Source organism: Lissotriton helveticus, chromosome 6 (assembly GCF_964261635.1).
Source record: "Lissotriton helveticus chromosome 6, aLisHel1.1, whole genome shotgun sequence".
NCBI lineage: Eukaryota > Metazoa > Chordata > Amphibia > Caudata > Salamandridae > Lissotriton > Lissotriton helveticus.
In genome coordinates, this window is record NC_136067.1 from 35,035,451 (window position 1) to 35,053,285 (window position 17,835).

General features: G+C 41.3%; 1 protein-coding gene across 1 annotated transcript in view; it reads right to left on the reverse strand.

The window, feature by feature from the left end:
* LOC144762160 (uncharacterized) overlaps nt 1-17,835 on the reverse strand; it is a 115,325-nt gene that overhangs the window by 66,142 nt on the left and 31,348 nt on the right. The window contains 1 exon segment of the mRNA XM_078647320.1: nt 9,074-11,915. Within this exon segment, the coding sequence (XP_078503446.1) occupies nt 9,074-11,631 (2,558 nt within the window). The 5' untranslated portion in view covers nt 11,632-11,915.

Below are 17,835 nucleotides of genomic sequence, written 5' to 3' on the forward strand. Positions count from 1 at the left end.
TGTTCAAAACGCCACTGCTCTCCTCTGTGATGCGGTTTGTCACCTGTTTTTTGGAACTCGTCAGCACCCTCTCTACTACGACTCGTATCCAGAACGTCTCGCTGACTGTATTATATTTGCTTTCTTTTGCACTGCCCTCTATTTGTTGTGAAGCGCACCGATACCTTTCGGACAGGCTAGCGCTATATAAAACTTCTTAAATAAAAATAAATAAATAAATAATATGCTACAGCGAATAGCACTGGATGAAAAGCAAGTGGCCTGCACAGGAACCAATGAAAAGGCAGGTAGGAGAGGGGGTGAGATTTAAACCCTTTGAAGGGCATACCCAACAAACACGCCCAATCCCCCAAAAAGGAAGCCTAAACCAAGCAAATATCCTACTAGAAAAAGCCCAATTAATGGTGGAGATAGAAAAGTGTAAAAAGCCTAATTAAAACAAGCATTTGCAATGCAATAGTTCTCGCATTAGGAAAGTTGGAGCTTTTGGTATTGTAAATGACACATTTTTTATTTATGTGTTGGTTTTGAAAATAGCAAAATTAATAGCTTTATCATTTACAATGCCAATAGTTTTAACTTTCGTTGTGACACCTATAGCATTTGCAATGCAATATGTGTTGTATTGACGTGACTTAGATGTATTGATATTACAAATAACAATGGCTTTTAATTTATTTAAATAATTAATACTTATATAAAAGTTATTGTAATTTATAATGGCAATAGCTTAAACTTTTGTAAATAACTTTTGTGAAGATTATGTTCAGTGTATTTTACTGTGACGAAAATACAATAGAAGTGAAATATTAACATCTTTTTGTGACATTTGTAATAAAGCTTAAAACATGAAGAGAACATATTTGAACCAGTTGTTGTTGAATGGTTGCACAGATTGATGCTGAGGTGACGCTGAGTGATGTTGTGCTGGCGACAAGTGATGCTGTGGTGGTGCTGAGTGATGCTGTGGTGGTGCTGAGTGATGCAGTGGTGATGCAATAGATAGAGGGAGGGCGATAGTTAGATAGAGGGAGGGCGGGCGATAGTTTGGTGGTGCTGAGTGATGCTGTGGTGATGCAATAGATAGAGGGAGGGCGATAGATAGAGGGAGGGCGATAGTTAGATAGAGGGAGGGCGATAGTGAGATAGAGAGAGGGAGGGCGGGCGATAGTTTGGTGGTGCTGAGTGATGCTGTGGTGATGCAATAGATAGAGGGAGGGCGATAGATAGAGGGAGGGCGATAGTTAGATAGAGGGAGGGCGATAGATAGATAGAGGGTGATAGATAGAGGGAGGGCGATAGATAGAGGGAGGGCGATAGATAGAGGGAGGGCGGGCGATAGTTAGATAGAGGGAGGGCGGGCGATAGTTAGATAGAGGGAGGGCGATAGATAGAGGGAGGGCGATAGATAAATAGAGGGAGGGCGATAGATAGAGGGAGGGCGATAGATAAATAGAGGGAGGGCGATAGATAGATAGAGGGAGGGCGATAGATAGATAGAGGGAGGGCGATAGATAGAGGGAGGGCAATAGATAGAGGGAGGGCGATAAATAGATAGACAGATAGAGTGAGGGCGATATATAGATAAATAGAGTGATGGCGATAGAGTGAGGGTGATGGATTGATAGATATAGTGAGGGCGATAGAGAGGGCGATAGATAGAGTGAGGACGATTGCGAGATTGAGCTATTGACATTGTACAAAGCAATGCCTTTTATAATATTAAAAGGCATTGGCATTTACAATACCAATAGGTCAAACTTCGTTAAAAGCGAGACCTTTTGAATTGCAGAGTGCGGTGTCCGTTAAGCGAGCGCCGTGCTCACCATTAAAGTAAAACAAGACAACATTTTCATGAAAATAGGATGGCATGCTGTAAATTGGAGATAATGTTACAATAATGAAGCCGCTGGTCAGTTTAAAAAAAGAACACGAGCGTGTTGAAAAGACATCCAAAGAGTGAATTAGACCATGTCACAATAACAAACAAGCCTTGTAGTTAACGGCACAATACAGCCTTGTTAACGTACAGATGTCTTATAAACTTGTGAAGTAGTTACCTTGGGCTCCAAGAAGACGGACGCCAAGCTACGCAGCTACTTTGAAGTTATTTGTTTCTTCCTGCCGGTAAAGCACACAATGTGAAGACCTGTGAAGTACTTGGGTGTGGTTTTAACATCAAGCCAAACATCAAGGGTGCAATGATATGTTTGTATTGTTCAGTCGTTGATGCAAGACACGGAGGAGTATTGTTTTAACATGTGTGCCACAGCAGCTTTTCGTTATTAATACGGCCCTTAACCTGCGTTACCTAACAATTATTAGGCAGGTGATCTTGTTATTGTTTGCGAAAGTACAGTTACCAAAGTGGCCTATTAGTACATAAGTCAGATTGCAAAATACATACCCATTCCGAAACATTATAGGGTCTAATACCAGTTAGGTATTAACATAAGTATGAAAATAATAGACAAACAACTATCAGTCTGCAATTACTTTATTTCCAATTAGTAACAATAAGGTGGTTGTACATAGATGGAGAGGGAAGGGGCTGCAGCTAAAACTAAAACAATTTTTTTTTTTTAAACCGCCTCGCGATAAACGCTAAGTAGTTGATGCAGAGGTACGGAGCAATATGAATGCGAGGTGGCAAATGCGGGGAAGCTGTGGCTAAGATGAAGAACAAAAACACAATAAAGTTCCCCCGTGGCCTCACCATACTTTTTCATAAGACATAGTTCATCTCTTTAGTCAATAAACCTTCAAATTGAAACAGGTACAAAATTATTTTTATATAGTTTTTGGTATTTTATTCATTTTTTCAGTAGTGTATCAAAAAAATACTTTTTTTCTATTTTTACTATTTTGTCATATGAATTCTTCAATTAGTCAATAATACTTATGATCATATAAACATTAAAATTCAATACAGTTCATTTGTTTCTACATTGCAATATATATACACGAAGAATTTTTGTGATAAAAGACAAAACCCTGTCTAACACACACTTATCAACATTCACACCCGCTCATTCATACAATTACGTTAGCATCCGTGGAGTACAGGACGGTACTCCTTTTGAATGCTTTAACAGGTTACTTTAATCGGGTGTTTAAGTACTTTGGCGTCGGGCTGTATATTTCCGTTTGTATGTGAGCAAAAAAAATCATTGTAGAAGAGTAAAAATGATAGAAATAAGAGTTCATATAGCAAAATACAAGGTCTATGGTGGCGCAACATACAGATGGTAAAAAACAAGCCAGTATACACACGCGTGGCCTCCCTATCCTCAATCGCCCTTTCACTATTTGGTCACATATGATACAGCGATAGCCTGAGAGCACAAGCCGGTAGGAGCGAAAGAAAGCCTTTGAATGTTAGTATGTATGAGTACCAGATAGGTAGCACTCGATTAGTTTCTGTGCCAAACTGCCATTGGTGCCAATTTGTCACTTTTTGCATTTTAGTAAGTGTGCTACCTAATTTACCAGAGCGGACTGGAGGCCGCACTGGCAGTTTTTTGAAAGCCCGTAGTGTCACAATTTATTTATTTTTGAATAGAGGAGCCCTAGAGCCAGAGGCCACCTTTGAATGATCTGGAGGCTTGAAAGAGCATGAGGCAAGGTAGAGCAAAGAAGAGTGCCACACCCAAAGAGAAACCGCACGTTCCTTTCAAGAGGCAACAGTCGGGTGAGAGGTTCCTCGCCCAGATGGTGCCAAATGCAACTTAAACAAGCAGTGGCAAAGCCAACAGTGACGCGATGTAAATTTGAAAAGAAGGGGTTTACAACCCCTAGGTAAAGGGGCATCTGTACACTCTGGGAGTTGAGGCGGCAAAACACTTATTTATTCAAAGTATGACTTTTCATTATTTTACTCTCAAACATAGGAGCTCCTAGATGTTCAAATGAATATTTGTACCCTGAACTACGACTGACTCCTTACAGTCACAGAAAGATTACGCGAATTTAAAAAAGGCACAGTACATGTGGGCTCACGCCGCGGCAGGCTGGCCTGGTGGTGAAGTGAAGGGCTGTTTAACGCCCACGTTTAGCTGCCTGGTCCGACTGAGGGGGAACAGCCTGCTTCGTGTCACCTGGAGGAAACACACAGCGCGCTTGAAACTTAAAACCACTGTGGGGGCCACCGGGTCATAATGTTCAATTAAGTAGTGATATATGCAACTGTTCCCAGGCTGAGAGGTGCAGCTGTGCGCAGAGCGGCAGGAGTCCGGGAATGGAGGGCTGCAGGGGAGCACGGGAGGCGAGCAGGGTGCGTACGAGTGCGCGCCAAGAAGCAGCAAAGGGGAAGGTATATTATATAAAATAAGAGTGACAGGCAATTAACGGTGCATAGAGAGATCATAAGAGGGGGCAGGTAGAGTACAGGAAGGACACGTAGGGAACTGGGGCACGTAGGGAACTGGAGGGACATGGGGGAAAAACAAAGTGCTAACAACATTAACAAGCATTGGCTGCGCGGCCGGGCCGCAAATAAATAATTTAAAAAAGTGTCAGACACTGTCAATGAACATACTGTGTTTTTTTAACGCTTACTTCGTCCGAGTCAACGCAATCGAAAGGTTGCCAGCCTAGTAAGGATTTGGCGAACCCAGGTGAAGCTTTAACACTGCACAGGATTACACCACGATTTAAAAACATTTTCAGTGGAACTTGCGTTATGCTATGTAAACACGAGGAGTCAACAAACGGTCGAGAGAAGAGCACGCAGTGTAAACAAAGCGTGAACTGCCGGAAAGTTAAACAAGTTCTCGGCATTGGGTGGCAGGGGCTAGGGAGCGGCAATGGGTGGCGGATTCCTTTGAAGTCTGTACCGAGGCTCAGACAAATGGTGTGGGATGTGGCTGGCGATGTGCACGCACCTGGCCCACATGCTCTGTACCTAATCCACAGTTTGGGTAGACTTTTGAAAGCCTTACTATAATCTCGCCAAACAGGCATTGCTAAAGCAATGCTGTAGGCGAGACCTAAAAAAATACAAGCAACTGAGCAGGAGCCATGGTGGGGGAGACAACAGTAAAAAAGGCAGCAGTAATACAACTGCAGCATTAAATGGAGGTTGGAGGAAGAATGCTATATTTGAACGTAAGCAGCTGGGGCATTGAAGCTAAACACAGTCAAACAGCAACAGAGCAGGAAACCACTAAACAAATAATCCCCCAAAGAACAGAAAAAGAACTATAGCGGAATAAGACAGTGGGAGGAACAAAAGAGCGAACGGAGGGACAAAGAGGCAGGACTGACCACAAGCAAGCAAGGATTTTCAAAGAACACTGACAGACAAATGAAAAGCATTGCCAAGAAAGGGGATGGACTTGAAGTAAACAGACAGATTACAGCACGTCTCGAAGAGACAGTGCATGCACTGTCTAGCTTGACCTAAAATAAGGGGTTATGAACTTCTGAGAGTGTCAAACCCACAATTACAGGCAGCGTGATTAGAAAGAAATGTTCATTTTCTTCTCTGGAAAACACCTTCAAGGATCTATAGAGGCAGGTTCAACTGGCAGTCAAGCAGAACTAGGCTTGAGGTATTAGAGAAGACCAGCTGCAAACCCATCCCAGAACTCTTCCATGGAATAAATATACCATTGATCCACATCCTCATTTAAGTGATCAAACAAACCCACAAGTAGTGCTCCTTGCTGCTATTGCAATGGATCCACCAGAATAGTACAGCAAAGACTGTAAACAAATCCAGACTCTAAAATAAAGGCAGAACATCCCACTGAACCATTGTTTTTGTTTTGTGAGTGGGGCTCAGAAAACCATGGGAGAACTCTTGTAGCTATACCGCTTCCTCAACCACACAGACCAGAGAAACAGGTGTAAACAAAGTCTGTTGGCACCATGTACATGTAAAGAAGTAAAAGCATGATGCCTGTACCACACACAGAGAATATTAGAAATATTTAGCACAACCACAAAGCCATTCCTCCAGGACAACTGCACAATAGGGAGCATGCGTGGTAGTAGAATGGGCCACTCTGGCAGGGGTTGGAGCTGTGCACAGTCCCATTTGCACTTCACAAACACTGCCTCAGTACACAAACAGGTTCCCACTAGGCCAGTGAGTCCAGACACCCAGCTACCATCGCAGAGAGGCATGAAATTCCACATTTTTCTGGTGCTCTAACGTTTTATCCACTTTAGAGTGGGCACCAGGTATAAAAATATGGCCCTAAGAACCACTCTTCAGTTCACTTCTGGACCGGTGGAAGGACTTTGAGGGCTGCCCTGCTGCAACAAGAAGTGGCCTGCTCCTTGATACCTTTCTTACTTGCTTGAACCCAGGACTACTAAAGCAACTCTAAGGGCTAGTAGGCTGACCTCCAATCAGAGCCTCACAAGGTTCCATCTTGAAATGTTAAATGTTATGTTAAATGAATTTGGAGAGAGCTCGGGTTACCCGGAGGAGTCCCGGCGTTAGCCCAGATTTGAAAAAGAACAGTCCGGGACCAGGAACTAGATATTAAAAAGCCATGGTTCCAATTACTTTCTGAAAGTATGCAGATTGGGGGAGGATATGATGTGAAAAGGCAGCGAGTTCCATGCCTTGTTAGTACCTATAATGAAACTTCTACCTCCCTCGTTAGTTCTCTTGAATCTGGGAACCACTAGGATAGTAGCTTTCAAGGAGCGATGTGTTCTGTTAGGTCCGTACCCAATTGCACCTGGACCGAGCCTGAGTGAGTCCTGAGCCTGAGTGAGTCCTGAACCTCCAAAGTGGTGCCCCTTCAGACCTGGACTCTTGGTGCCCAGATGACAAAAGGCTGAAAATTGGGACTTAGAAAATGTCCTGCCAAAAAGTGCCTTGAGAACTGAGAGTAGACCAGAATATACTGGAGACAAAGTTAGAACGTAGAAATCCTCCGCGACTTTGCCCAGCGGCTCCCAATGATGACGTCTCCTCAGACAGTGATAGCTGATTTGCCCTGCTGAACTTTTCCTTCACAGACATTTTCCTTTGAACATTTCTTAAACGTCTGAAGCTAAGCGGAGACTGGATCCAATTCACTCCTTGTATCCGAACAAGTTCCATCGCAACTTTGTATCATTGTTGTGTGACTATATGACCATGGGTGGCCCGATTTTTCACTGAAAAAATGTATGACTCCAGTTCTAGTGATTAGATTTTTGAAATTGTGCGGTCAAATAACTTATTTAATTTTGCTACATTTTACTAGGCTGGTGTGGGATTTTTAGGGTTGTGTTTTCACGTTATCACTATTGGAGTGCTGCAGAAACACTTTACAGATTGCCTCTAAGTGAAGACTGACTGATTTTGAGCCAAACTACCAAAGGAATAAGCACTCATTAATTTGGTGACATTTGTTCACCCTGGTGAGGATTGCGGCTGTTGATTGGAAAAAAAAAACGCATAACACCTTCAACTATCAACCCAATTTTTCACATTGACATTTTTGAGAAAGAGCTGAAAAAACTAACATTGTAATAATGGAATTTAATGAAATAAGAGAAAAAGCATATTGACATAAATTCAAAATAAATGAAAAATCTACAAACACACCTTTAATGAACAAACCTATAAGTTGAAATAAACTTCTATAAATCAACATTGAATATATATGAGCTAATAAAAAAAGCAGTGAATACAAAAGTGAAAATATGTTAGTGTCCAAATAAAAAAAATGTTGCAAAAAAGTAAGGGTGGCCTGCTCTTTACTCCTGCATACTAACAAATCAGAAAGGAAACAAAGTGTGAATAATTCATAGTTTTCAGCCCCTATCCACTGCCCCAATTGTCAGCACAAAATACCGAATATTTCTGAAACATTGGAAGACATAGATTGGTTGACACAATCTCCAAGAGATTTGGATGCAAACTCTAAGCACCACATTTTTTGCTGCAATAACCCAGAAACCTTTGGATTCCTAAAATCTGTGAATCATAAAATGGATATCATAAATCATAAAAGTCTATTCTTATTCTATGGTACTACCTGTACACTTACTTTCTACTGAAAGCCTGGTCAAAACACAGGATATTGATATGTTGCTTTCTATGTGGTATCATCACCAAGACTCTCTAGACAGTGTGCCTCGCACCCCTTTCTTGAGTAGCATAATAGATTAAAAAGAGAAAGAAGAACTGGAATGCTGCCAATTAATTACCAGGGGCTGAGATTTGTTCAAGCTCACCACCCATCAGCTATTTGTGTTAAAATCCTACTATCTGTGCAATTCTCTTTTACAGCTGTGTCTAGTTTTGAGGAAAACGTCTTTTTATTGGCTAGGAATAGTTGCCCATTATATTTGTCACTTCTTGCTTTTATTATAACTTGGTCATGACCCTCAATGCCTGTCTCTTCCATAAGAGTTATAATGGTTACATATTCTCCAATGGTTGAGACAAAATACACTATTCTGCCATAAGAACCTTACCAAGTGTGAGAGTCCACTCCTTCCATAAGGAAAACCATGCATTTAGTTAATGTAATTTTTTTTTACCTTTACGTGTGCGATGCCCCTGGCTTGGGCAGCAATTAAAGAAAGGTCTTTGTATATAGAACATAGTTTCACAGCATGGCACTAATGTGAGCACTTCTGATCAACATGCGATTGCTCGAAGACGTCATGATATATACACATTTTCTATTTAATATTTATTTTCTGTAGCTCCATTGTCTAACCTTTTAGCAGTTGTTTAATGCTTCTGTTGACTGATTTTCCTAGGATTGAAGGCATTTCCATAATGTGTCTCATTTTGCATAGCACCTTTGCAGGTAGCAATACATACATGCACCCCTCTCTCTATAAGTACCTTATAAACATTAATTTTCACACAGGTAGCTTTCCATAGACATATTACTGTGGTCCTTGAGACCTCCTGATAAAAAACGGTTACTTATGCAATATGAACCAGAGCGCATTGAAATGATGTAGCATTTACTCTCCTTTAGATAGGATTGCCTAGTCCTATTCAAAGCATTTATATTGTTTTCCAACGTAGTCCGTTTCGAGATATTCCTCTCGTCATTTTTTCTTCTTAAAAACATTGTCACATTCCCTGCATGTGTAGGATATTTACCCAGTGTGAACTTTCATGTGCCTTGTTAGTACTGCATTTTTTTTAAAAGCTTTCCCACACTGAATACATTCATAGGGTCTTTTATCGGAGTGGGATCTTTCATGCTGTCTTAATGCACTTCCAGTTCTAAAAGCCTTATCACATGTAGTACAACTATATGGTTTTTCACCTGTGTGGATTCTTTGATGACCCACCAGGCATCCTTTTGTCTTGAAATCCGTATTACACACCATACACTTAAATGGTTTTTCACCAGTGTGATCTATGTGATGTAGCTTTAACTGCACCTTTGATATAAAACCCTGATCACAAATTCTGCATTTATGTGGTCTTTCACCAGTGTGAATTCTCTGATGTAGCATCAGTAATGGTTTCAGCTTAAAAGTCTTGTCACATTCAGTACATTCATATGGTCTTTCCATTGAGTGGGATACACTATGTATTTTTAGGGACTGGTTTGACCTAAAAGCCTTGTCACATTCAGTACATTTATAAGGTTTTTGCTCACTGTGGGTTCTCTGGTGTATCATTAGACTTTGTTTTATTTTGAATGACTTGTCACATTCTGTACATTTAAATGGTCTTTCTTCAAAGTGGCATTTTTGATGTACCATTACTGCCCCAAATGTCCTGAAATCCCTGCCACATTCAGTACAATTATATGGTTTTTCCCCACTGTGGATTCTCTGATGGACATTTAGGCATCTTTTTGTCTTAAAAGCCATGTCACATTCTGTACATTTATGAGGTTTTTCACTTGTGTGGACTCTCTGATGCGTCAATAGGGCTCGCTTTGTCTTGAAAGGCTTTTCACATTTACCACATTCATATGGTCTGTCCTCAAAGTGGTTACTCTCATGTAGCATTAGCTCTCTTGTTGTTCCAAAGGTTCTGTCACATTGCGTGCATTTATATGGTTTTTCAACGATGTGGGTTCGCTGATGTGCCGTCAGTGCAGATTTTAGTGCGAAAGCCTTACCACATTCAGAACATTCAAATGGTCTCTCCACAGAGTGGATACTTTCATGTAGTTTTAGAGCTGTTTTTGTTTTAAAGGAATGGTCACACTGTGTACAACTATGTGGTCGTTCATCTGTGTGGATTCTCCGATGCTTCATTAGACTGCCGTTTGTTGTAAATGCCATGGTACATTCAGTACATGAATATGGTTTCACCCCAGTGTGGATTTGCAGATGTGTTGTAAGCGCACGTTTTAATTTGAAAGCTTTTTGACATTTGGTACATTGGTATGGTCTTTCATTAGAATGGGATATCTGATGCAGTTTCAAACTCAGTTTAGTCTTAAAGGCCTTGCCACATTTAGTACATTTGTATGGTCTCTCCGCAGAGTGGGTTATTTGATGCAGGATTAGTTTTGTTTCTGTTTTAAAGAACTGGTCACACTTGGTACAAACATACATTTTTACATCTGTGTGGATTCTCTGATGCAGTATTAGACGGGCCCTTGTACTAAATGTCTTGGCACATTCAGTACATGGATATGGCCTCACCCCAGTGTGGACTTGCTGATGTGCCACAAGCCCAGGTTTTGATTTGAATGCTTTTTGACATTCGGTACATTGGTATGGTCTTTCCTCAGTGTGGGTTATCTGATGCAACATTAACTGGTCCTTTGTTCTAAAAGCCTTGGCACATTCAGTACATGTATATGGTTTCACATCAGAGTGGATTTGCTGATGTTCCCTAAGCAAACTTTTTAATTTGAAAGCCTTTTGACAGTCGGTACATTGGTATGGTCTTACATCAGAGTGGCTCTTCTGATGCATTCTCAAACTTTTTTTTGACTTAAAGGCCTTGCCACATTCAGTACATTTAAATGGTCTCTCCGCAGAGTGGATTGTTTGATGCTCGGTTAGATCCCTTTCTGTTTTAAAGGAACGGTCACACTTGGTACAACTGTGTGGTCGTTCATCTGTGTGAGTTTTTCGGTGAGCCATTAGCTGACTCGTAGATCTAAATGCCTTGGCACATTCAGCACATATATATGGTTTCGCCTCAGAGTGGATTTGCTGATGTACCATAAGCCCGTCTTTTGATTTGAATGATTTTTGACATTCGGTACATTGGTAGGGTCTTTCATCAGTGTGGGTTATCTGATGCTGGTTTAAACACCGTTTTGATTTAAAGGCCTTGTTACATTCAGTACATTTAAATGGTCTCTCCACAGAGTGGGCTTTTTGATGCAAGTGTAGACTCACTTTTGTTTTAAAGGAATGGTCACACTGGTTACAAGGGTGTGGTCGTTCCTCGGAGTGGCTACTCAGATGCACCATTAGATTGTCCTTCGTTCTAAACGCCTTGGCACATTCAGTGCATGTATATGGTTTCACCCCAGAGTGGATTTGCTGATGTCGTGTGAGCCTACTTTTTGATTGAAATGCTTTTTGACATTCGGTACATTGGTATGGTCTTTCATCAGTGTGGGTGATCTGATGCTGTTTTAAATTAAATGTTGTCCTAAAGGCCTTGTCACATTCAGTACATTTATAAGGTTGCTCATCAGTGGTACTCAGAGGTACTACTAGTTCTTGCTCCATTTTCAACGAGTCCTCACATTTGTTGCATAGAAGAAAGAAGAAAAAATGTGCTCATTTAATTCCTTAAAGTCCGCATATTACGTCCACTTTTACCTTTTCCAACAGATATACTGGGAAAACAGCCAGGCATCTGTATAATGGGTACCAAAAAGGAGTTTTCTTAGGATATTTCTGGCATTGGAAGATGTTCCTCTAAACAACACAGTCACCACTTTCTTTATGGCAAGTCCATCAAGCTTTTAAAAATAAAGTCAACTTCTCCTCTCTTGCGGTCTGTCGGGCACCTGTTAGATTGAGAGGAAAAAAACTGAATTTCATGCGAATAAAATAAACATAGCTCAGTTGTAATCTACACGAAATCACAAACAGGAACTGACTGCATTTACAAGTCTAGCTTACTAAAACATTAAAAACACTGCAAAGATATGAAGGACAATATGCCTTAAGATAGTTGAACAGACGCTCTGCTACATGTGATTAATTAGCACTGCCTACAACTACAGTCTAGAAAGACTTTCCTCTTCACGTGAAGCAAAAGGAAATCTTTGCTGCAGCAAAAATGAAGCCTCGTTCCCTTATGGCCCGGCCAAGATCTGTACTTTTTTGCCGTGGGATTCTTTTCTCCTGCTTTGAGATAGGCTAATTCGGGAGTACAGGAATTATTTCTACGGCCAATTTCCCATGGGTTATTGGTTTTGCACTGTAATAAGCTGAAAGGTCAAGGTGCAGAGTCAACACATGTCTGGATCTGGTGGAGCTCCCATTTAAAGCCATGGTCTGGCAAGGTAGGGACAGAATTGCCTTTAATTCTGCAATGAACTTGAATTGAGACCCATAGGCACTTGTACAGATCGGTATGAGGGAACTAAGAATGCAGTCCTTTCCCTGCATTGCGGATTTTCAATATTGAAATGTGTATTTTAGAGCTGCAAGGTCCCACCTTGTAACAAAAAACACTATGTATATTAAACCCATCATTCAAGATTGTATTACGCACTAAAGCCTAGAATGGCTACAAAGCAGCGGTGATTAACAAAATGCACAAGTTTATAAAATTGAATTTATATTCCCAATTGAGGTGTGAAGATCCTAATCACCTGGTCTACTCAGCAAAATGCAACATGATAAATGTATATACTTTGCAGCAAGTAGTTGGGTGCTGCATTCCTTGGTCTGCTTAACAAATCATTTGACTTAGGAGGCATCATAGGGTGAATAAGAAGTGGGGAACCAAAATGCAGAACTTTGCACACTCTGCATAACCTTGTGCAGGCAGCAGGACGGAAGCCATAATTGCAGGTCATGATTGTAACATGCAGAACAGTTGCCACCCTACATTCATTACAGGTTCTTCTCTTCAGTACATGTTATCCAAACTGTAATCATGCATGTTGAAAGTTTGCCTTTTGTAGATTGACTGGGTAAATCTGGTAAAACACATTGGGGCTTCGTGAGAAACCTCTTAAAAAGAAAAAACATGTACGCTGGTGCAGGACAACAAGCGACAAATGGGTGCAAGTGCAAGCTATTGAGTTGCAAGTCCAAATGCAGTGAATAATTTATATTCTCTATCTTAAAACTCAAACCCTGGCATCACCTACACCGTTCGGCCAACCTCTATTGAGCATTCTAGGAATAGCACGTTCCTATAACAACACCCAATCCCCCAAGCCACAACAAATCTCCCCCTTTTAAATGATAAAAACAAAAAAAACATGCTAAAATTAGGTGACACAGCAAATAAATTAAATTTGTATGTTTAAATAAAATGAGACATAAATAATACTAGAAGAATTGGTTGATATAAACTATGCATAACAATTAACGCAATATATGCATGTTTAAATAAGATGAGACACATCTGATGGACTAAAAAGAACTGCGCACAGAAGAACCCCTCAATAGTCCCGGCAAATGAGTACATTGAAAAGACTAGGTACAACACTCTTAAATGCCCCTTAGTACACAATTACCACAAAGTCAAAGAATCTAGGTTTCACAATTGGCCTTCCTATTCTGGATACCATGAGTTCTGTAGTATGAATTTTCTCTCCAAGTATCCCTAGAATCTGTTACACAAGATTTCTCAGGCTGGGTTTCCCTGGGTACCGTTGCATGATTCTCCTCACTCTGGATTCCCTTAGATTTCTTTTCTCCATCGTAACATAGTACCTTAATAAATAATTGTTGTTTTCCTTTTAAAGTTATGGGAATGTTATGTTTATTTTACTTTCTTATCAGGCTCCAGATTACAGAGTCCGATGATAAGAAGTACCCAACTCAGTTTTGACTCATTTGGGTCACAGAGGTTAAGACCTGAAGTACTGAGGTATTTAAGTCTTAAATAAAAAAAAGTCTTCTAAACTCAAAATTGGAACATGAGAACAAAAAGATATTTCTGAATGCTTTCAAATGAGAGAAAATTAAAATGAAGAGTTAATGACAGAAATTGCTCCCAGTGGCTAATAGACATAGTGCCATATTTATAACTGAAAAATACAATAATTTGGTTTCAAATGGAAAACATTTAAAGTGAAGGAAAATGTTTCTCTGAAACATTGCTTTAATGTATTTTCTCTACTTTAAATTAAGCGAATAAAGTGCTAATATTTTATGAAGCATCTTTTGAAATTACTGTATTTTCTTGTTAAAAATATGGCCCTATGGCAGTCTGGATCCGACAAGATCCTATGTTGCGAGGTCGGCGATGGTCCCCCGACTTAGAAGATTGCATCTCGCTTTATGCAGAGGACATCTTGCTCTATTTGGCTTCCCCCACGAAGTCCCTTATAGTAGTATTGGATTTCCTAGCTGTGGTTGACAGATTCTCTGGTTTTATGGTCAACTGGAGTAAGTCCCTATTGTTCGTTATCTGGGGAGATCCACCCATGCCCCCTACCCCCTGAGAGACTGCCAAATACAAATCAACACTATGGCCTTTAAATATTCGGGAATCTTAATCTTGATCCTACAACCCGTTGCGCTCAAAACCTTTTTCCGCCCCTGCGTAAGCTTAGAACAGACATTGCCAGCTGAAAATGACTCCCCCTCTCACTCCTGGGCAGAGCCACCCGCTTCAAACTTATGTTCTTGCCTAGGTTCCTCTATGTAATGCAGAGCACGCTAGACCCTGTACCAACAGACTACTTTAAAGAACTTGAAAGTCTCCAGAGGGACTTGTTGTGGGACAGCAAACCTCGAATCACCCTTAATGAGTTGACACTAAACTTGTACGACGGGGGCATTAGTCTCCCAAGACATTAAAAAATATTACTGGGCTGCACATTTAGCGGCCATCAATCATGGAAAGTACAGCCGTATCGATGACCACCATGCCATGGATAGATGGCTCCTTTCTGGAACACCTTGACGGGCCCCACCAACCATGCCGTCCACATTTGGCATGATGCCACTAATTCTCTCGGATGGGGACAGAAATGGACTTTGGTCACCCCGCTTTGGGATTCCGGGTAGCTGGGCAACCTATGGAAGACAAAGGGGTTCGATAGGAGGGACCTTAGCGGTATTTCCCACATTAAAGGCATTTGGGGAGAGGGAGGGGTCAAATCCTTCCACACTCTACAGATGGAATACGAGCTGGCAGGCACTGAATGTTTCCGATATACACAGATCCTGCATTCACTCCAGTCTCATTTTCCCAAGGGGACCTCACCTGCCGAAGCCTCACCGTTAGAGGTTGGTCCAGCTTAAAATCCTACACAGAATATATCACTGGGCCCTGTTTGGTGCTAATGGGAAGATCCGATAATGGAGAATGTAAGCAACGCTGTAGCCATATGAGGACATTCATGCATACCATCTGGGAGTGTAAATATATCAGTTCCTACTGGGGCAAGGTCCATGACACAATCAACGTGGTGTTACATGTCCATCTTCGCCCAGAGGTGCGTAGGTGCCTCTTGAATTTATGGGAACCCACGGACCTGAACACTCAAGACTCAGTGGGCTACACTAGGGTTCATGCTTGCTAAAAGAAATATTGCACAATTATGGGGAGCTGCCCAATCGCCCACACTTGAAGCCTGGGAAAGAGACCTAGAATGGAGTATGTATGGAGAGAAAAAACAGTGTACTCGGCCAGGGGCTGCCCAAAAAAGTGGGCCCGCATATGAAGTCCCTGGAATACATACCGTGGAGAGATTTGTGGTTCGCCCGCTGTGCTGAACAAGATGACTCCCTAACCCTGTAGCATGCCCCTCTTATTTTTTTTTTTGTTTAAATTTGTTTATTGGGTTTTAGGTTGCATTTACATAAACAAGACGGCAGTAATCAAAAAGGTAGACGAGCATTGCAAAAATGGGACCATAGAAATACAGTTTCTAGAAATAGTCACTTAGTGGCACTTCACAGTTCGGGGTCTGTTGTCTATCAACCGCCATTATCCATGTACTCAGTAGCGTGTATCACGTGGCCTCTCGCCAGAGCGTGTGTACCACCCCTGGGGGAGCCGTCCCGTTCACGTAAGTCTGTCAAACAGTGTCAGTGAGGGGGTGAACTCGTGATATGTCGGTCACTATGTGGGTGGCGCAGGAGGAACCGACCGTGTGGGTATGGTACGTGGTGACACGTGGCATCATGGCTTCGTTGTCTGTGAGCCTGATCAGTGAACCATATGCAAGGATATCACCCTGTCTAATTTGAGCTTCCTAACTTACCCAGGAACTGAGGGGTGAACTGAAAAACATGGGAGGGGGGAAAAAGTCAGGGAATAGCGGGAGGGAGGGGTCTGGGTCTCCTTATTGGAGCATAGTGTCAGTGCTCCTGGGTCGCCTGGCGTATGTATGTGGCGGGCGTAGTTGGTATGTGTCCGGGTGCTAGAGGGTCGCTGGGTACGACCGCCCATGACGTTCGTGTAGTATTCGTGGCAATGTCATGGAGGTTGGTGTGGCCGGTAGTATTTGGGATTGCGAGGCGGTAGGTGACTCTTGAGGGCGCGTCGCCTGTGTGAATTTATACAGTAGCTGAGTCCACTCCAGGGATATGGGATGTAGCATGCCCCTCTTATACAATGCAATCATATGAAAATGTTCCTCCTATGCCGCTCTGTATTGTATAATTTGATTGATACCTCTGTATTGGTTTATTGAAACCAATATGTTTAATAAAAAGATTTATAATTAAAAAAAACTTGGCCCTATTTCTACAGGCTCCTGGGAGTAATATGCATGCTGTTAGTAAAGATACTTTGACAAGGCAGAAAATGAAAATGATGTGTTTTGTGTAATTCATATAAACATGCAGCTAATTCTTAAGTTGAATTTTTCTCTCATTTCAAAATGTCACATTTACACAAAGCAGGCTTCTTGCGGACAGTGGCTGGTAGACATGATGCCACATTTAGAAGTAAAGAATAAAGCAATTTTTTAAAAGGGATACATTTAAAAGTGCGGGAAAACGTTCCATAAAGTGCAGAACATTTTTCCTCATTAACAACATTTTTGCAGATCATTTTATTGTACTTAAATTCCTCCCATTTAAAAAAATGGTGCTGAGCTCCAGTTGTCATATGTTTCTTTTAAAAATATCAGAAATAACTCCATTATCACTCACAAGGACATTGGGCAACCCTTCTCTACAAAAAAATGTCACCTAAAAAGTGGACCACCTCTTCTGCATTAGTTCATGCCATTTTTAGACATTTTTCTGTGGTTGCCAAGTTTATAGTTCCGATACAAATCCTGTACCGGACCACCAATATCCACGCGTAACCTCTCCCATGGCATGCAAGGAACGTGGGCAGAATGCAAGGGCGGGTTAAATATAACTATGGCCTTGTCGTCTGAGCTTATACATTTTACACACACTCGCAATCCATTCAATTTCTCTACTAGCCCCTGGCCATCAATAAGATTGCTTAACTCTTGCTTTAGTTTTTACAATCCCTAAGTGACCCTCATGGTACAAGTTGCTAACTTTTTCTCGCAAGGTCCTAGGTGGAATTAGTCTTCCCCCTCTCAAAAGGAATCCTTCCTCTGACAATTCATTTTCAACTTCCCAAAATACAGTAAACTCCTTCTCCAAAATCTTTTTATCTGGCCATCCCTTGTTAATATAGTCTATGATCATAGTAAGTGGACTATCTTGTTCTTGGCATGTCAACAATGTTTTAGCATTAATGCTCTGTAGTTCCTCAGGAAACACTAATGCTGCTATACATTTACCCCATTCACTACTGTTATTCTC